At 37.3% G+C, this 21,020-nt stretch overlaps 1 protein-coding gene across 1 annotated transcript; it reads left to right on the top strand.

Annotated features, from left to right (window-relative positions):
* The first annotated feature begins 2,998 nt into the window (after window positions 1-2,998).
* On the top strand, window positions 2,999-6,655 carry LOC121050900. The gene is made up of 3 exons (XM_040512325.1): window positions 2,999-3,049; window positions 3,940-6,558; window positions 6,641-6,655. The coding sequence occupies exons 2-3, from the start codon at window positions 3,949-3,951 to the stop codon at window positions 6,653-6,655; spliced, it is 2,625 nt and encodes an 874-aa protein (XP_040368259.1). The 5' UTR covers window positions 2,999-3,049; window positions 3,940-3,948.
* The last annotated feature ends 14,365 nt before the right edge of the window (window positions 6,656-21,020 follow it).

Here is a 21,020-nt window from a genome sequence, read left to right as displayed (position 1 = left end):
CAAGGGTGATAGGAGCATTTTAATGCGACGTTTTAACTGCATTTCCTTACATTTTTCTGCGCCATTTCCTTGAAAAATCCCTGTTTTGGGAAGTTTCCATTCTTTGATTGGGAAAGTTCCTTATTGTAGAAAATTTCCATTTTTGTAGTCTTCATTTCTCATTTTTTTAGCAAGTTTCCATTTTTCAGTTTAGGAAAGTTTCTATTTTTCATTTTTAGTAAGTTTCTATTTTCATTTTTTAGAAAGTTTCTATTTTTAAGTATAGTTTCTATTTTCAGGACCTCCGAGCTAGAAAGTGGAAATTGATAGGAGCATAAAATGCGACGTTTATAATGTTTAAACCCTATATTTTGCTAAGTTATTTCCTTTATCTTGATCAATTTAACTTAGTTAGTGTTTTTCAGGTAAAATGGAGTCTCAAGGTCCAAAAATGGCTAAGGAAAGCATAAGTGGCGCAGAAATGAGAAGAAATGAAGAAATGGAATTTCTCCCAGTTTGACTAGGAAAAGGAATCCTAGTTGGAGTAGGAATCAGAAGCTGACTTGGATTCAAACTCTTAAGTCGCGGAAATTAGAAGTCCTACTTGGACAAGGAAACCCAATCCTACTCGGATAAGGAATCCTAGTGTGATAAGGAGTCCCTGTTGGATAAGGATTACTCAAGAAGGTTCCGGAAGAGTGTAGAAGCATCTCGGAAAAGGAAGCAGTATTCAACTAGGAAACCTACTTGCATATGGAGTTCTACTCGTACTAGGAGACCTGTGGAAGCTAGGAGAAGACCATGGAACGTCCATGAAGCATCTAGAAGTCTCAAGAAGATCATATGCCGTGCACATGGAAGAGGAAGCAACGAGGAATTCGGATTTCAAAGCAATATGGAATTTGGACTTCTTGTTGAGTAAGGATTGAATCGCCGTGATAATCTTGAAGATTCTTGAAGGTTCTTGACGTTTCTACTTCAGAATAGGCGTGGAAGACATGTGAGAGGCATGTGATGTGAAGGAAAACCGAATTGGACTCAACTTGTGCATTAAAAGTCAAATCCTTTACAGATTCGGAAATCTGCCTGTGCAGATCAGTTAACTTCAACGGAGTGCAATAAATCTCTCAGAGCTCAGAAAATTATGATCTTTATATGGTTGGAAAGCTACGGATGTCTAGTTTCCAGAGCTTTTTACAGCTCATCAATAGCTATTTTCTAGAGGAAGTTATGGCCGTTTTAGTGGACTGAGGTCAATCCTGCCGGAAATCTGTTTTGTGAAGAAGAAGTCCTAAATCAACTAGAACTAGGAGAAACCAAGGAGAAACGAATTGGGAGAGCCTTGGGACGTCCTCCTATAAATACCTTGTGTATTAGACGTCCAGGGGACACACATCATTCTCCACAAATTCGTTTCTCACCGGTTTGCTCTTGAGTTTCAGGTTTTCGCATCTTGCAAGTTCTAGCCGTGCCATCCTCCATCCTTGCCGTGATCTTCACTTTGTGCCGCCGCCTTGGATCTGCGTTGGACCTTGGGACGTGTCTAAGGGTTGTTCTTACCATCTTCATCATGTTTTCTTCTCGGTTTTGCAACTTGTTAGATAGAAATTTCTGTTTTGATTTTCTTTGTGTAAAACCGAAACCATGAGTTAGTTTTCTGATTTTTGAATGCGATTTGGATAGTCTTTTCAATGTTTGATGTGTTTGTGTGCTCTTGATCTTGTTTAATTGCCGAATTTAAAGAATAATAATCTGGTTTTATGCTTCATTACATGTCAACGATTTTCTAAGTCTGACAAACAATTAGTATGACTTGCATGTAACTTGCTAGTAATTAGGGTTGATGCGTTGTGAACCTTAATTCAAAATAAGTAGTAAAGGCTTGCTTTGAGTCGAAATCAGATTATGCATGTGATGAATTGACTCGCGTGGATGTACTTGGATTTGCATGTTCATTAACCAAACTTTCACTTGTTCTTAATGATTCGAATGCATGAGATCATGAATTGCGTTGATTGTGTGATACTTGTTTTCGAAATATGTTGGATTAAGTGCGTTGCTTAATTGACTAAGTAAAGGGAAGTAAAATAAGGGACATTGGTTGCGTTGATCTTTGTTTCTTGGTTGATGGTGTTCTTGGCAATTAATAAAGATTAAGGGATGCATGAATATGTTGTTCTTGATTTGTTCTTGAAAAATTGTTCTTCAAAGATTCTTCTTTTCCCACCTATGTAAATAAAAACGTTTTCAAGCTTTGTTTATTTTCTGAAAATTGATAGCTTTTAATCTTCAAAAACCCCCCATCTTTATGTTTTCTTGTTTGTGTAAATAAATAAAATTAACTTAGATTTTTAGGTAGCATGTTAACCTAGTTAAATAATAAATAAAATAAAAATGTTTTTAAATTCGTGAATAGTGTCTCCGTGAATAGTAAATATGTGTTTGTTTTAGTTTTAGTGTTTTTTAGGAGTTTGTTATGTGTTTGTTATGTGCTCCTAAATTTTAGGGAAAGTAGTTAGAGTTAGTTTTGACTTAGGAGTCCTAATTTGACTTTGCTTCTAATTTGTTTCCTAATTGTATTTGACTTCCTAATCCTTATAGAAATAGTATTCCTTGTTGTATATGGATTCCCTATGTGATATGGACTTGTAAATTGTGTATAAATAGGAGTAGGATTTCCAAAACCTTTTCTAACTTGTTTTCTCTCTAATTTCGTCCTTGCCTATATATATACTTGTGAATTTCGTTTCTTTCTCTCATTCCTTTGTTCTCTAATTCGTGATACATGTATGGTTGCTCTCTAATTCTTTGTTGTTTCTTTTGTTGTTCGAAATTTATGCATGCTTGTAACTTGTAAATTATAATTTTCGTGTGATGTATATTCTATGTTTCTTTGATTTATTTCTCACATGCTAGCACCCTCAATCCCCGGTTTAGAACGATCCCTGCTTATCCTATACTAACGCTCGACATTTTCAGGGTTTAAATTGGCGATTGCTTTTGCACGTATCAATTTTTGGCGCCGTTGCCGGGGATTGAAAAGTCTTCATGTGATGAAAACGCCACTAAGGTATGATTTTGGTAAAGGATTGTGAACTATTATGGAATAGGTGAAGTCTCTTTTGTTGACATTAGCCTTAACCCCTTATTAGCACCTAATTTAGGTCTCTTAAGGTTGAGGGCGGCTTTTGTTAACACTTGAAAAATGTCGTGCACTTAATTTTTCCCTTATCCTAGTAAGTATAGCCTATGTGAGATGGTGACTCTAGGAAGGGGACAATGTTCATGATGGGTTTTGAAATCAGAAAGGCAATTGCCGAAATGGTTTCTACCTCTTGTGCTCGTCCTCCCCCGCACTGGCCATTTCAGTAAGGTTGCCCAAAGGATTTGCGAAGAAATATGTGTGGAGACAAGGACTTGGGCCGCACGTCCAAAACAATAGTCCATGATGTTTTATTAAAGTCATATACTTAGACAATTTTCGAGAAAATTGGTTTTGGTAAGAAGAAAGTAAGTCATAACGGAATAGGTGAGAGTTCTTTTATTAATACTTGTCAAGCAACCTCCTTTATCAAGTAGGCGCACCTTAGTAGCATAGAGTGTCTAGGTTGATTGGATACGAGAAGTGCTGACAAAGGGTCTCGTCCCCTGTCAATCAAGTGAGCTGAGCTCCGCCAAAATCGTTCCTCTACTACCTGGCTCTGTGTGAAAAGAGTTACCAAAAGATTTAGGAGGGGAGACTTGTATTAACATTAGAATCTCTGGGCCGCACGTCTAAACTTTGACTTACAATTCTCTTATTAAAATTGATTATTTCGAAGGTTGTAAAAGATTGTAACTAACCACTATAATTTCCGTTGACTTTGGTTTATACATGTATATATGTGACGTTTTTGATGTGTGAACCTTGGTCCACGTCTTGTTTATACCTTACTAACATTACTCTTTTGTTTTACTACAGATCAATGAATGTCTGGATCATCTGAACCACCTAAGAACACTAAAACGCCTCTTCAAGTCCTCAAAGATAGACTTGAGGAATTGAAGAAGAACCCGGACATCTTTGACGTTGAAGTGACCACACCTCTTCAATTTCGTGAACTTCAAGTGGATAGTGAAGGGAATAGAATAGAAGGAGGATCAGAAGCTTCGGACACTTCAGTTAATCCATCACCACACCAAACGCCACCTCCATCACCTCGTGCACTTTTAGTTGTTCCACCACCACCACCACCAATGGCTCTCACCATAAGGCAACTCTCTACATCCGTCATCCCACCTGGGGGAGTGCCAACCTGCATAACCTACCCTGCTGCAGCTGAGGGATTAACAGCTGATTTTGAGTTGAAGTCTGGGTTGCTTCATCGTCTTCCTACATTTCATGGACTACCTATGGAAGATCCCAACAACCACTTGATGGAATTTCAGTTCATCTGCACTAGCATGAAGCCTCAAGGAGCTGATGAGCATATTTTGAAGTTGAAGGCCTTCCCATTTTCGTTGGCTGACAAGGCAAAGCAGTGGCTCTATGAGTTGCCTAGTGGACGCATTACCTCTTGGGGAGACATGATGAAGGCGTTTCTTGAGAAGTATTTTCCTACATCTCGCATCATCATGTTAAGGAAGAAGATAAGTGGCATCCAACAAGGGCAAGATGAGTCCTACGCAGAATACTATGAAAGGTTCAAGTCTCTCATCACTCAATGCCCTCAACATGGCATGAAGGAGGAGACCTTGCTCACTTGCTTTTATGATGGTCTCACACCATTGGAAAGAGATATGCTAGATGCAGCTTCTGGTGGATCTTTTGTTGACAAGGAGCCTGCGGCTGGAATGATCCTTATTGAGAATAGGGCCTTGAATCAACAACAATTTGGAAGCTCTAGGCCCAAATCCACCACCACACGTGAAAGGGTCCATGAGGTAAGTACTTTAGCTCAATTGGAAGATAAAATTAACAGACTTACTTCTATAGTGTCTCAGGGATCACATGGACAAGTCATGGTGTGTGGAGTGTGTTCAATGCAAGGGCATGTGTCTGACCAATGCCCTCAACTCATGGAAAGTGGAGGACAAGAAGGTGTCAACGCCATAGGCTTCCAACAAGGTTTCCAACGTCCTAGGAATGATCCTTACTCAAACACTTACAATCCTGGATGGAGGGATCACCCTAATTTTCGTTGGAAGGACAATGAGAACGTTCAAAGTGCACCTCAAGGCTTCCAACCACGTCCTCAAGGCTTTTATCAAAAGCCTCAACCTCCTAACCCTACTCCTTTCAATTCGAATTTTAATTCAAATGCTTCTTCTTCTTCTTCTAATGACGAGTTGATCAAAGCACTAACCAAGTCTACTCAAGCTTTAATTGCAGGTCAAACTAATCATGGGAACCAAATCAACGCCATATCCACAGATGTAGCTGAGATGAAGAAGCAAATGAGTCAAGTGGTGGAGTTTATGGGTAAGTTTCATGAGCAAGGTAAGTTACCAAGTGGCACCATCCCAAATCCTCACTTTGAGCAAGCCAAAGCCGTGACTACAAGGAGTGGTAAGACCCTTGTAGACCTTCCTAAGCCTCCCAAAAAGAGCTTAACGTCAACTTTAGAGGAGGAAGAGGACCCTGCAACGTCTAAGGCTCATGTGACACCTCCTACTGCAGAACCGAAACCTAAAGGACAAGTTTCTAACTCTTTCAATTCGGTTATTACTAATCCATCTTCATCTCCTTTGCCTTTCCCAAGCAGATATGCTAAGTCCAAGAAAGATGAAGCCGAAAGGGCTATCTTGGAAACTTTTAAGAAAGTGCAAATCAACATCCCTCTCCTTGAGGCCATTAAGCAAATTCCTAAGTATGCCAAATTTTTGAAGGAACTTTGCACCACAAGGAGACAAAACCGTGAGAAGGAAGTGGTGAAGGTAAGTGAGAATGTCTCAGCTGTGCTTCAACGCAGAATGCCTGAAAAGTGTAAGGATCCAGGGAGTTTTTCTATCCCTTGTGTCATTGGAACCAGTAGATTCGAAAATGCCATGCTAGACTTAGGTGCTTCTATAAATGTCATGCCTTATTCTGTTTATGAAACTCTAGGTCTAGGTGAGCTTAAACATGATAATGTTATTATTCAGTTGGCAGATCGATCTAATGCATACCCTAAGGGGTTAGTTGAGGATGTACTTGTGCAGGTTGGTGAGCTAATCTTCCCAGCTGATTTTTACGTCCTAGAGATGGAGGAGCCCTCTCCCAAGTCAACGCCACTCTTGCTAGGTCGTCCCTTCATGAGGACGGCTAGAACTAAAATTGATGTTTATTCTGGCGCTTTGACAATGGAATTTGATGGTGAAATTGTTGGCTTCAACATCTTTGAAGCAATGAGGTATCCCTTGTCTGATTTTTCATCATGTTTTTCTATTGATATACTTGATGAACTTGCGCAGAAATTCATGGAGATGATGAATGAGGATACTTTGGTTTCAACCATTGCTAATGGTGTTGGAATAATGAAGGATGACACTACCATCCCTAAGGAGGAGCTCACGGCTAATCACAGTGATGCAATCATGGAACATGTTGCTTTTCTTGAGGCAACACCATTTAAAGGGAAATGGCTTTTCTTGAGGCAACACCATTTCCCTAAAGCCATTTCCCATTCACGGCTAATCACAGGAGCAACGCATTTAAAGGTTTCTACACCTTATCACCCACAAACTAGTGGGCAGGCTGAGGTCTCTAATCGTCAGATTAAGGGGATATTGGAGAAGACTGTGAACCCCAACAGGAAGGACTGGTCCTTGCGTTTAGAGGATGCTCTGTGGGCCTACAGAACTGCATACAAAACTCCCATAGGTATGTCCCCATATCGAATTATCTATGGTAAACCTTGCCATTTACCTGTGGAGTTGGAGCACAAAGCTTGGTGGGCTGTGAAGCAGTTCAACATGGATATGGATGCAGCTGGGCTTCATAGGAAGTTGCAATTGCAAGAGTTAGAGGAGATAAGGAATGATGCCTTTGAAAGTGCTAAAATCTACAAGGATAAGACTAAGGCATTCCATGACAAAATGATTCGAAGGAAGACTTTTGTTGTGGGTCAAAAAGTTCTTCTCTTCCATTCTCGTCTCAAACTCTTCCCAGGTAAGCTTCGTTCTCGTTGGATTGGGCCTTTTGTTATCACTCATGTGTTTCCTCATGGAGCTGTGCAGATAAAGAGTGAACAAACAAATAACGAGTTCAAGGTAAATGGGCATCGCTTGAAGCCCTACTATGAGGCATTTGTGGAACATGAAGTGGAGGCCGTACCCCTCCAAAACGTTCCAAACCCTGAGCATTAAATGGAGGTACAAGTCTAGGCTGAAAGACTATAAACATTAAGCGCTGCTTGGGAGGCAACCCAATTCAGAAGTTGCTGTGGAGGAGTCATCAACGCAGATTTGTTTTATCCTTCCCTTTTACTCCTCCAACTTTTCTTTGTACTTAGTCATTTTCGTAAATTCTAGCCCTATATACTTAAATGTTTCATTGCATGTTTATACTTGATTACATTGAGGACAATGCAATATTTAAGTGTGGGGGAAGGGATTTACACTTTTATCTTGAGTCATATATATTGAAAAATTGAAAAATACAAAAAAATTGAAAAATGTTAAAAAAGTCAAAAATTTTCGTTGTTTTTGTCTTTGTTTTGAGTCTTAGGATGCCCTTTCAACTGTCTAGGATGATTCTATATCTCTGAAATCATGACTAAAAGAGGATCACAAGATTGAGATGATTTTTAAACATGGTATTCTTTGGTTAATTGAGATATATGAACAATGTGTGCCTTGTAGTGGATATGGATTTCGAAACTTTGGTACAGAATATAAAGCATGTTAAGATGAGTTTTAATTCATAAAAGCCCATGTGAGATAATTGAGCCATGTCCCTTTTTCTTGGAGTGATAAATGAAATATATTCTTAATTTCTTGGTGATATTTTGATGATCTCATTATTCTTCATTTGATTGATTACTTGCCATAGATTAAGTTTGATGGACTAGAGAATGCTAGAATTCACTCTTGTGCTTGTTGAGACGTATATCAATACATGGCCCTGATTCTGGAAGGGATAGAGGCACCCTAGGAATTACCACCATTGCCATATAAACTTGTGTCCCCATTTGTGCCTGTCGTGGGACTCCCCTAGATAAACCCCTTTGAGCCTACATTGAGCCTTTTTATTCATCACCCTTAAAACCCTTAACCATGAAGCTTAGTATAGTTACAACCCTACCCTTTGTTCTAAGAACTTAGTGGAGCTATCTTTTGAGACATACTACATGGGTTTGGTGCTAAGGATGAAGATTGAGAAGAGGTGAAAGTTCAAGTGTGGGGGTAGACTTGTCCATAAAGAAAAGAAAAATATGTGAAAGCCGTGAAAAAAATGAAATGAAAAGAAAATTGTGTACGGCTAGAAAAGAAAAGTTATGGATTTTAGTCCCCATACTTAGTGATTTTGGAGTTTACTTTGAACTGAAGGCCCACTACAGAAAAATTTGGCCTTTGTCCATTTCACTATAGTTCAAGGGAAGTTTACAATGAAGATTGGGCCCAACATGAAGACATTAGGCCCCTTTTATGTATCTTCTAGGGAAAGTGACGTTTTTGCAATACCTTGGTGGATTTCTTGAGGTTTCTACATCTATATGTGCTCTACTAGGTTTTTAGGACACTTTGATAAATCATTACCCTTCATTTCTTAAAACCTTGAGCCTTGGCCTCATTACAACCCTGAAGAAGACCTTCTTGATCCTTAAGATGGGACAGCCCTTGATGTGGAGATGAGTTACAAGAGTTGAACCTATGGCTTGGGTCCATCTGTGCAAGTAGTTGGTATCCTTCATGAGATCTTTAAAAGGAAATTATACATGTGCTTTCGTTTCTTACATTATGTGATATACTTGCTATCTTTCACATATACTTGAGTGTATAAGCTTTTAAGCATTGCCATGATCTGAGAGAAGAAAGAGTGGATATACCTTTGTGAGGATTGAATCAACTTGTTTGAAACATGCTTGACAGAACCCATCACCATTGTTACAACCAAGTCCTACTTGTGTATGTGTAAATTATGTGTTTCAATTAACTCTCGAATGCCTAACATTGAATTTTGGTTAAGTGCTAATCTTGGTGTTATGAAAGTAAGAGATTGCTGAGACAAATAGTTGAAGGGCAATAGAGTCATTGTTTTTGTAGAGTCTTTAATTTCTGTTGAGTCTTAGTGTGTGTCTTAGTGTGATTTTGCTAAGGGACTAGCAAAAGCTAAGTGTGGGGGAATTTGATAGGAGCATTTTAATGCGACGTTTTAACTGCATTTCCTTACATTTTTCTGCGCCATTTCCTTGAAAAATCCCTGTTTTGGGAAGTTTCCATTCTTTGATTGGGAAAGTTCCTTATTGTAGAAAATTTCCATTTTTGTAGTCTTCATTTCTCATTTTTTTAGCAAGTTTCCATTTTTCAGTTTAGGAAAGTTTCTATTTTTCATTTTTAGTAAGTTTCTATTTTCATTTTTTAGAAAGTTTCTATTTTAAGTATAGTTTCTATTTTCAGGACCTTCGAGCTAGAAAGTGGAAATGAACGCACGAATGGAAAGAGGAGCTTGCGAACATCAAGACGAACGAACATGAGAGAAAATGGCCCACACATTTGAGCAGAAATGAAGAAAGAAGCTTTCCTGGTCCAACCAGGAAACCCTGCGAAAAGGAGGAAAAGCCCACCAATGAAGTTTCCAACGCAACCATGAAAAAGAAATGGAAGAATAATGTGTTTTGCGTTGGAAAATTAGAAGGCTTGAAGATGAAGCAACAAGGCCCAAGAACTCTTTGGATTTTCGGCAAATTGGATAAAGGCCCATCAAAGCCCGTGACATTAGGGGTTTGTGACGCAAACCCTAGCCCTTTAAGTTGTTGTTGCCGTGAATTTTCAAGAGATAAACAAGGAGGTGGCGTCCAAGAAAATCAGAAATTAAAAGGAGAGTTTCTAGGGTTATTTTTATGGAAATAAATCAAGAGAAGAAACCCTAGAAGACCTAGCCGTCCAAGCCAAGAGGAAAACAAGGGGAGGCCGTGCAAAATAAAAGAGAAACCCTAGAGAATTCGGCCAAGGGATAATGAAGAGAGAAACTAGGGTTTTGCCGTGTGGAAAATCAGAAATTCAAGAGATATTTCGTGGAGATTTCTTAGGGAGCTTTTAAAGGAAAGAGAATATGTGTTGAACACAAAAAGCTCTCAAAGGAGTCTAGGTTCATCCCCCTTTATTCTCTAAATATATTGTTGCCGAAATTAGTGTATAAAATCAGAAATTATCTACATATTTCGGCAAGAATTATTTAGGGAATTTATATTGGAATTTTGTGATTGGTTGAACCACCTCATAGGGCTTATGTGGCAAGCTATCATTGGAGAAAATTATGTGGAGGAAGCATGCATATGCCGTGAGTTTCTCTAGGGTTTTGGACGGCAAGGAGACCTAGGGGCCGTCCCCTATATATTCCTCTCTTCTCTCAACGTCAAGGGTTCCGACTTTTGCGTTCATACACTTTAGAAAAAAAATCAGAAAACTCTATAGCCTAGCCGTGCTCCTCTCCATCCTCTAGGGCAACCACGAAGTGCAAGCAAGGCCAAGGAAGAAGAAGACAAGCCGTGAACACCATCCATCCTCCACCTTGAAGATTGCTTTCGAAATTCAAGAGACCACATCATCACTTCATCCATCTCATCTTCATCACGGTGTAATCCGATTATCCTTGTAACTTTGTTTGTATTTTCGTTGGTTTGCCTTAGTTGACACATATGTATGAACAAGTTTTGTTTTCTGAAATTTTATGATTAATTGTTAATTTTCAGATTCATATATTGTGATTTATGGTTGCTTTTGTGTAAGTGTTTGATTGAATTTGCATGATAGAAATCGTTTGTATGATAATCTTGAATGGTTCGAAACATTTAGGGTTTTTATGTGAATGTTGCTACGAATTTGAGAACATGAATCAACTTTTTGGTTTTGTGTTCTTGAATCAATAAGTAGTAAAGGTTTTGTACAAAAACCGAAATTTAATCAAAGGAGATTGCAATTAGGTGAACTTTTTCATACTAAGTTGCACATTCGAATTGATAGCCTTCCTTGAACTTCTTGCGTTAAACATGTGTGATTGACTAGCTTTCTAGGGCTTGAATACATGTTTGATAGAATTAATTTAGGTGCTTTCACTTAGGTTAATTAGCATCGAAAGTAAAATATGGGAAATTGTTTGCTTAGAACGTTTCACATGATCAATTCCTCTTGCATGACTATGATGAACAATGATGAACTTGAATTAACTTTGATTATATGTTTCGATTTGATCTTTGTTCGTGCAATTCATTTGCATTTTTATGTTTTTGCATTTTAATTGTTTTCTTTACTTAGTTTAATTTCCGAAAACCAAAAACCAAAAATCCCCCTAATTTCGTAAATATGTATATACTTTGTTTATTTTGTAAAAATTATACTTTGTTTTAATTTTAATTGTTTAATTGTTTGATAATGACAGGTGTACCCTCAATCCCCGGAATAGAACGATCCCTATTTATTCTATACTACTAATGACATTTCAGGGTTAAATTGTGCGCTTCCCAAAAGCGTATCAATTTTTGGCGCCGTTGCCGGGGATTGAAAAATCATTTGTCATATTGTGAATGTTTGTTTTGTTTATATGTGTGATCGAAAAAAAAATTTACTTGTAATTATTTTGTAATTGTCGAAAATTAGTAGATTAATTACTTAGGTTGTTATTTTTATTATTGAATACGAATTTTAATTGTGGGTTGTAAATTAAAGAAGGAATAGGTGAAGTCGTGTTTATTAATATTGGCCTAAACCCCTTATTGGTACCTAGTCCAGGTCCCTTAAGGTTGAGGGCGGCCTTTATTAACATTCATTGAACTGTCTTCACACTTAGGACCTTTTTCATCCAAGTAAGTATAGCCTATGTGGGATGGTGTGTAGGAAGGGGACAACGCTCATGACAGGTTCTTGAATCCAGAAGTGCATGCAAATGGGCCTAAACCACTATGTGGGAGTAGCTCATGCCAAAATGGATTCTACCTCTCGTGGTCGCCCTCCCCTACCTGGCCATTTCAGTAAGGTTGCCCAAAGGATGTAGGAGGGACTTTGTGTCTAGACGACTATACTTGGGCCGCACGTCCTCTTGATTTACCGCTTGGAATTGAGTTTGAAATCAATGATAAATATAACAAATGAAAATATTGTGATTCACTAAGGTATATTGGATTAAACATAGTCTTGAGAAGGGTAGCTGTTTCAGTCCCATTGCACATCGAGACTCCCTGTTCCCGTACCTAAGTGTTGAAAATAAATGTAAAGAAAAGGAAATAATAGAGTTATTTGTAATTAATTTCGTAAAAAGAAAAAAAAAAAAAAAAAAAAAAAAAAAAGAGAAAAGAAGAAAAAGAAAAAAATTTGTGACGTTTGGTTGTTGTCTTGTTTGAAAGTTTTGTAAAGTGTGTCTAATCTTGTTAAAACAAAAGAAATGTAAAGAATTAATTATAAATATTGTTAAATTCTTGATTTATTATAAGTGTGTAAAATCGTATGAGTAGATAAGGGCCCTTTTGTTAATATTGGCCTTAACCCTTCATTAGTGCCTTTCTAAGGTCTTATGAGGTTGAGGGCGGCCTTTATTAGCATTTGGAGAACTGTCTAACACATGAGTTCTTTTCAAGCTGAGTAAGGGGCATATAGGTGGTGTCTTAGGTTGAGACCCTGGGTGATGGGTTCAAATTGGATCTCAGAGATACTATAGACTGTGCGTAAACCACTATGTGGGAGTAGCCGATAGGGGCCTAAACCTCAATGAGGGAGTAGCCTCTGTAGTGTCACCAAAATGAGTCCTCCCTCTCACTTACTTCTTAATCTGGCCATCTAGCCTTCTGAAACAAAGGAAAGTGACTTATGTCTAGGCGACTATCCCTAGATCGTAGCTCACCAATAGTAGTGGTTTCTATTGGGCTCGACTTACAACTTGTGATCAATTGAGATATTAACTTTATTTTGTAAAGATAATAAGATACTTGAATATAACCTTCACTTGTAAATTGTGTGTTTTGTACATTTTATACTTGTATAAATTTCTTACGTGGTTTATTTGTGAAGATTGTGGATAGTTTGTAATTTATACTCCTCTTTATACTTGTATAAATCCTGAATAGTAAAGTCGTGAATAGTAACTTTGAATAGTGACTCGTGAATAGTAAAGTTGATGTATAAATCACTAATTTGTAATTAGTTTACTTTATACTTTGCTAACTGATAGGAGCATTTTAATGCGACGTTTTAACTGCATTTCCCTACATTTCTTACGTTATTTCCTTATTAAAATCCTGTTTAGGAAAGTTTCCATTCTTTGATTGGGAAAGTTCCTATTTGTAGAAAGTTTATATTTTTGTAGTTTCTATTTATCATTTTTAGTAAGTTGCCATTTTTCATTTTAGGAAAGTTTCTATTTTTCTTATTAGTTTCTATTTTTTTTAGGACCTCCAAGCAAGTGGAAAATCTTGAGGAGGAAAATCAAAGTTGCAACCAAGTGGAAAATCTTGAGGAGGAAAATCAAAGTTGCAACCAAGTGGAAAATCTTGAGGAGGAAAATCAAAGTTGCAAGGAAGTGGAAAATCTTGAGGAGGAAAATCAAAGTTGCAACCAAGTGGAAAAACTTGAGGAGGAAAATCAATTCAAGTTGAACAAGTGATAAACATGTGGGAAGATATTTTTTACAAATTTGTCTAACATATCTAGCCCTTCATTTATGTTCATCTCCACCCTCCATTCATGTTCATCTCCACCCTCCATTCATCATTTTTTGGGCTATAAATACACTTCTCCTCTCACTCTCAAAACCAATTCCTTCATCCATTCCATCTTCTTTGTCTCTCCATTTCCTTTCCATTTTCTCTCCATCCTCTAGTGCATTCAACATTTCAAGAAAGGCCAAGGGAGAAGAAGAATTGCCCCGTGAGCATCATCCTCCATCACCATCCTTGAAGCTTGCTTTCGAGATTCAAGAGACCACATCCTCAATTCGTTCATCTCATCTCCATCTCACGGTGTAATCCGATTCTCCTTTGTAACCTTTGCTTTGATTTCGTTGGTTTTGTTCTAGTTGACATATGTGTTTGAATGAATATTAATTTCTGGAATTTTATGATTAATTGAGAATTTTTAGATTCATATAATTGTGATTCTAAGTTGCTTATGTGAGTTTGTTCGATTAAATTTGCTTTACAGAAAACTTTTATATGTTTATCTTATTTGGGTCGACACTTATAGGATTTGCATGTAATTGGTGCTAGGTTTAAGAACATGAAATCGACTTTTCGTTTTGTGTAACTTGAATCAAAAGTAGTAAAGGTTCTGGACAAGAATCGAATTTAATTGAAGAGGATTGCAATTAGGTGGACTTTTCCATAACTAAGTTGTACACTTGAGTTGATAGCCTTTCTCTATGTCTAATGCATTAAACATGTCATGATTGACTAGCTTTCTAGGGCTTGATTGCATGTTTGATAGGATTAATCTAGGTGCTTTCGCTTAGGTTAATTAGCATTGAAAAGTAAAATATGGGAAATCATTTGCTTTCGAATGTTTCACATGATCAACTCCTCTCTCATGACTTAGATGAACAATATTAGGGTTTGAATCAATTTTAATCATATGTTTCGGTTTTTGATCTTTGTTCTCTCACTCTATTTTATTTTTATGTTTTTGCATTTTAATTATTTTGTTAACTTAGTTTTATTTTCGAAAATCCAAAAACAAAATCCCCCCTTATTTTTGTTCACTTGTATATATATATTCTTTATTTTATTTTTGTAAATAATACTTTATTATTTTAATTCTTTATTTGTTTATACAATTGTATATATTTATATTCTTTATTTTATTTTTGTAAATAATACTTTTCTTTATTTGTTTCACAATTACAAGTGTACCCTCAATCCCCGGAATAGAACGATCCCTATTTGCTTATACTACTAACGATATTTCAGGGTTAAATTGTGCGCTTGCTTATCTATGCTTACTTATTTCATTGCATGCTTTTAATTAATTACATTGAGGATAATGCAATATTTAAGTGTGGGGGAAGAGATTTATATTTTTGTCTTTCATTTTGAGTCCTATATATATATATTTGTCTTTTATTTTTGAGTCCTTTCTATAAAAAAAAAATATATATATAAAAAAAATATTAAAAAAAAAAATTGCATTCATTCAGTCTTATTTACAAAAAAAAAAAAAAAAAAAAATTAAAAATTAAAAAATATATATATATATATAATAATAATAATAATAATACTAAGCCATGTCTGCATCTCTGTAGGAGTTGAGACTGAGCTCAAGGGAAATGTGAGAGCCACCGCCATAACCGCCACCTCCCTCGGAAGTAGTCTTCATGTTGCCAAAGATGTCCTCACCATGCATGGGGAATAGTGGAAGGGTTTCAATCTCCTGGTGATCTCCTCCTCGTTGTTCCATGAAAGATTGTCCTCCTGTTGTGCCAAAGGAGGTAGTACTGGTATTAGTGTTGAAGGGTGAGGAGGAATATGGGTCAACACCATAGCCGACACGTGACCCAAAGTTTAGATCAATGGATCTACCATCATCAGTAGAACTAGTGGATCCAAAATTGAGATCGAGAGATCCACCAACCGGAACGTTCCGAAATTCCTTCAACTTCTGCCTCTCACGAGCCTTGAGGTTCTGGAACCAAAAGAAGATGTTTTTGTCCTCGATCTGCCCATACTGTTTCAGATGGAGGCAGATCTCTTGAATCTGCTCTGGAGTTGGGTACTTAAAACCCTTATCATAGTAAAGGCCCTTGAGGATTCTTAGTTGAGGCGGTGTGGGAGCCCACCGGTTATTAGTCCCGGCTGCTTGGTTGTTTCCTCCATCCTCGATTTGTTGCTGGGTCTGTTGCTCCATTAGTTGCAGAGTTTGTGGTTCCATGTTGATGAAGAAAGGATTTGAGTTTCGAAAGAAAGGCTGAAGGGTTGAGAGAGAAAGGCTGGAACTCGGAAGAATTTTCTTTTGGAGTGAACAGTCGCTCAGAATGCACCTATTTCTAGAACGAGTGAGCAGATCTCCACCGTTGGATCGACGATCTCTGAGATTAAATCTACGTGTTGGATTAAAGTCACCCAAAAACACGGAAAAGTTGTTGACGCGTGAAGGACACATGGGGGAACCAAACTGATCTCGAGGAGCTGTGACAGATAAGCTACAGCCGAAAGCAGGTATGATTGCCGTAAATTAAGGAAAAGAAAGGACGCGTGGGGGAATCAAACGAATCTCGAGGACCTGTGACAGACAAGCTACAGCCGAAAGCAGGTCTAATTGCCATAAATCCAGGAAAAGAAAGGAATATTTACGCGTGGGGGAGTTTTTCATGTGCATATGTGTTTCTTGGGCCGTGAACTGTCATAACTCTTCTCCTTCCCGGAGAAGCTTTGTTAAAACCGTGTGCCTGTTGAGATTTCTACCCTATTTTGTGCTTTACATATACATCTTTTTTTGTCTCCTCCAGATTTTACTAAGGTTTGTCTAAAGCGTGCAGTTTCAAATTCCTTCTACTTCCTCATGGCTCGAACCAAGGTTACCCCTCGCAGGGGCGTCAATCAACGCCGTGTTCTCTCTTTGGAAGAAGAAGGTCGTCAAGCGGCCACTAGAGCTGGGCTTACTCGTCCATGGGACCATCGTCCTATCCGTGAGCGTACCCGCAGTCCCCCTCCTCTGCCTCGTCGCTCTCCCAGACTGCATCCCGGAGAGTCTTCTTCCTCACCAGCTGCTAGTGCTCCTCGACCTGTGGCCACCCTGGAAAGCTTGTCGGATTCAATTGATGATTTGCGCTCCTCTCTCCGCGATGGTATTATGGTGACAGATTGGAGAGTCAATTGCATGATCGATTACATCTCTGAGATGAACTGCTCTTTGATCCGCTGTCACACTGCAATAAACAAGCTTGCTCAGGAAGTCAATAACTTGCAGAGTTATCCTCCTGGGTTTCCTCGCAAGGACGCTACTGCATCACAACATGAGGACCCGCCTCCGAAGGCTGAAACCAGCAAGAGGGCTGCCACTCGCCCGCATACCGCTCCTCCAAAGGAGTAAATGGAGGTACAAGTCTAGGCTGAGAGACTTTAAACATTAAGCGCTGCATGGGAGGCAACCCATTTCAACCGTATCTGTGGAGGAGCCATCAAACGCAGATTTGCTTTCTTGAACTCTTCCTTCTATTTTATTTTCATGAATTTTAAGTTGTTTTAGGTTTCGTTGTGTTAACTCTCTTCTATGCTTGATTTATGCTTTGCATGATTTATATTTGTTTATACATTGAGGACAATGCATGAATTAAGTATGGGGGAAGGATTATTGCTTTATTGTGTTTTTAGTAGTTAGTATAAAAAAAAAAAAAAAAATAGTTGAAGTTGGATTGTGTTTTTTGTGTTTTTAATTGATGTTGTGATACACTAAGGTATATTGGATTAAACATAGTCTTGAAAAAGGGTAGCTGTTTCAGTCCCATTGCACATCGAGACTCCCTGTTCCCGTACCTAAGTGTTGAAATTAAATTATTTAAAAAAAAAAAAATTTGGTTACTTTTGTTTTTGTTTTTGAGTCTTAGAATGCCCTTTCAACTGTCTATGATGATTCTATATCTCTGAAATCATGATTAAAAGAGGATCACAAAATTGAGATGATTTTTAAAATGGTATTCTTTGGTTAATTGAGATATATGAAAAATGCATGCATGTGTAGTGGATATGGATTTCGTAACCTTGGTACAGAATATGAGCATGTTAGGATGAGTTTTGATTCATAAAAGCCCCTGTGAGATATTTGAGCCATGTCCCTTTTTCTTGGAGTGATAATTGAAAAATATATTCTTAATTTCTTGGCGATGTTTTGATGATCTCATTATTCTTTCATTTGATTGATTGATTGCCATAGATTAAGTTTGATGGACTAGAAAATGCTAGAATTCGCTCTTGTGCTTGTTGAGACGTTTGTCAATATATGGCCCTGATTCTGGAAGGGATAGAGGCAACCTAGGAATTACCACCATTGTTAAATAAGCATGTGTCCCTATTTGTGCCCGTCGTGGGACTCCCTTAGATAAACCCCTTTGAGCTTACATTAAGCCTTTTCTTTCATCACCCTTAAATCCTTAACCTTGAACCTTAGTATAGCTACACTCCTACCCTTTGTTCTAAAAACTTAGCGGAGCTATCTTTTGAGACATACTACGTGGGTTTGGTGCTAAAGATGAAAAATTGAGAAGAGGTGAAAGTTCAAGTGTGGGGGTAGACTTGTCCATAAAGAAAACAAATATGTGAAAGCCGTGAAAAATGAAAAGAAAAAAATTGTGTACGGCTAGAAAAGAAAAGAAAGAAAAATGTTTATGGATTTTAGTCCCCCATACTTAGTGATTTTGGAGTTTACTTTGAACTGAAGGCCCACTACAGAAAAATTTGGCCTTTGTCCATTCCACTATAGTTCTAGGGAAGTTTACAATGAAGATTTGGCCCAACATGAAGACATTAGGCCCTTTTATGTTACCTCTAGGGAAAGTGACGTTTTTGCAATGCCTTGGTGGATTTCTTGAGGTCTCTACATCTACATGTGCTCTGCTAGGTTTTTAGGACACTTTGATAAATCCTTACCCTTCATTTCTTAAAACCTTGAGCCTTGGCCCCATTACAACCCTAAATAAGACCTTCTTGATCCTTAAGATGGGACAGCCTTTGATTTGTGGAGATGAGTTACAAGAGTTGAACCTATGGCTTGGGTCCATCCGTGCAAGTAGTTGATATCCTTCATGAGATCTTTTAAAAAAAAAATTTATATTCACAAAGTGCTTTTCGTTTCTTATATATGTGAGCTATTTGATTGCCTCAAAATATTTTCTCTCACATATAATTGAGTGATTATAAGCTTTTAAGCATTGTCTTGAATTCTGAGAGAAGAAAGAGTGGATATACCTTGTGAGGATATGAATCATACTTGTTCGAAGCATGCTTAACAGAAACCATCACCATTATTACAACCAAGTCCTACTTGTGTATGTGTGGATTATATGTTTTAATTAACTCTTGAATATCTACATATTGATTCTTGGTTGAGTGCTAATCTTGATGTAGTGAAAGTAGGAGATTTCTGAGACAAAAAGTTGAAGGGCAATAGAGTCATTGTTTTTGTAGAGTCTTTAATTTTTGTTGAGTGTTAGTGTGTGTCTTAGTGTGATTTTGCTAAGGGACTAGCAAAAGCTAAGTGTGGGGGAATTTGATAGGAGCATTTTAATGCGACGTTTTAACTGCATTTCCCTACATTTCTTACGTTATTTCCTTATTAAAATCCTGTTTAGGAAAGTTTCCATTCTTTGATTGGGAAAGTTCCTATTTGTAGAAAGTTTATATTTTTGTAGTTTCTATTTATCATTTTTAGTAAGTTGCCATTTTTCATTTTAGGAAAGTTTCTATTTTTCTTATTAGTTTCTATTTTTTTTAGGACCTCCAAGCAAGTGGAAAATCTTGAGGAGGAAAATCAAAGTTGCAACCAAGTGGAAAATCTTGAGGAGGAAAATCAAAGTTGCAACCAAGTGGAAAATCTTGAGGAGGAAAATCAAAGTTGCAAGGAAGTGGAAAATCTTGAGGAGGAAAATCAAAGTTGCAACCAAGTGGAAAAACTTGAGGAGGAAAATCAATTCAAGTTGAACAAGTGATAAACATGTGGGAAGATATTTTTTACAAATTTGTCTAACATATCTAGCCCTTCATTTATGTTCATCTCCACCCTCCATTCATGTTCATCTCCACCCTCCATTCATCATTTTTTGGGCTATAAATACACTTCTCCTCTCACTCTCAAAACCAATTCCTTCATCCATTCCATCTTCTTTGTCTCTCCATTTCCTTTCCATTTTCTCTCCATCCTCTAGTGCATTCAACATTTCAAGAAAGGCCAAGGGAGAAGAAGAATTGCCCCGTGAGCATCATCCTCCATCACCATCCTTGAAGCTTGCTTTCGAGATTCAAGAGACCACATCCTCAATTCGTTCATCTCATCTCCATCTCACGGTGTAATCCGATTCTCCTTTGTAACCTTTGCTTTGATTTCGTTGGTTTTGTTCTAGTTGACATATGTGTTTGAATGAATATTAATTTCTGGAATTTTATGATTAATTGAGAATTTTTAGATTCATATAATTGTGATTCTAAGTTGCTTATGTGAGTTTGTTCGATTAAATTTGCTTTACAGAAAACTTTTATATGTTTATCTTATTTGGGTCGACACTTATAGGATTTGCATGTAATTGGTGCTAGGTTTAAGAACATGAAATCGACTTTTCGTTTTGTGTAACTTGAATCAAAAGTAGTAAAGGTTCTGGACAAGAATCGAATTTAATTGAAGAGGATTGCAATTAGGTGGACTTTTCCATAACTAAGTTGTACACTTGAGTTGATAGCCTTTCTCTATGTCTAATGCATTAAACATGTCATGATTGACTAGCTTTCTAGGGCTTGATTGCATGTTTGATAGGATTAATCTAGGTGCTTTCGCTTAGGTTAATTAGCATTGAAAAGTAAAATATGGGAAATCATTTGCTTTCGAATGTTTCACATGATCAACTCCTCTCTCATGACTTAGATGAACAATATTAGGGTTTGAATCAATTTTAATCATATGTTTCGGTTTTTGATCTTTGTTCTCTCACTCTATTTTATTTTTATGTTTTTGCATTTTAATTATTTTGTTAACTTAGTTTTATTTTCGAAAATCCAAAAACAAAATCCCCCCTTATTTTTGTTCACTTGTATATATATATTCTTTATTTTATTTTTGTAAATAATACTTTATTATTTTAATTCTTTATTTGTTTATACAATTGTATATATTTATATTCTTTATTTTATTTTTGTAAATAATACTTTTCTTTATTTGTTTCACAATTACAAGTGTAC

This window comes from Rosa chinensis, unplaced genomic scaffold (assembly GCF_002994745.2).
Source record: "Rosa chinensis cultivar Old Blush unplaced genomic scaffold, RchiOBHm-V2 RchiOBHmChr0c31, whole genome shotgun sequence".
Taxonomy (NCBI): Eukaryota; Viridiplantae; Streptophyta; class Magnoliopsida; order Rosales; family Rosaceae; genus Rosa; species Rosa chinensis.
Note: the sequence above shows the minus strand (reverse complement) of the source record. Positions and strands in the feature narration are given on the sequence as shown.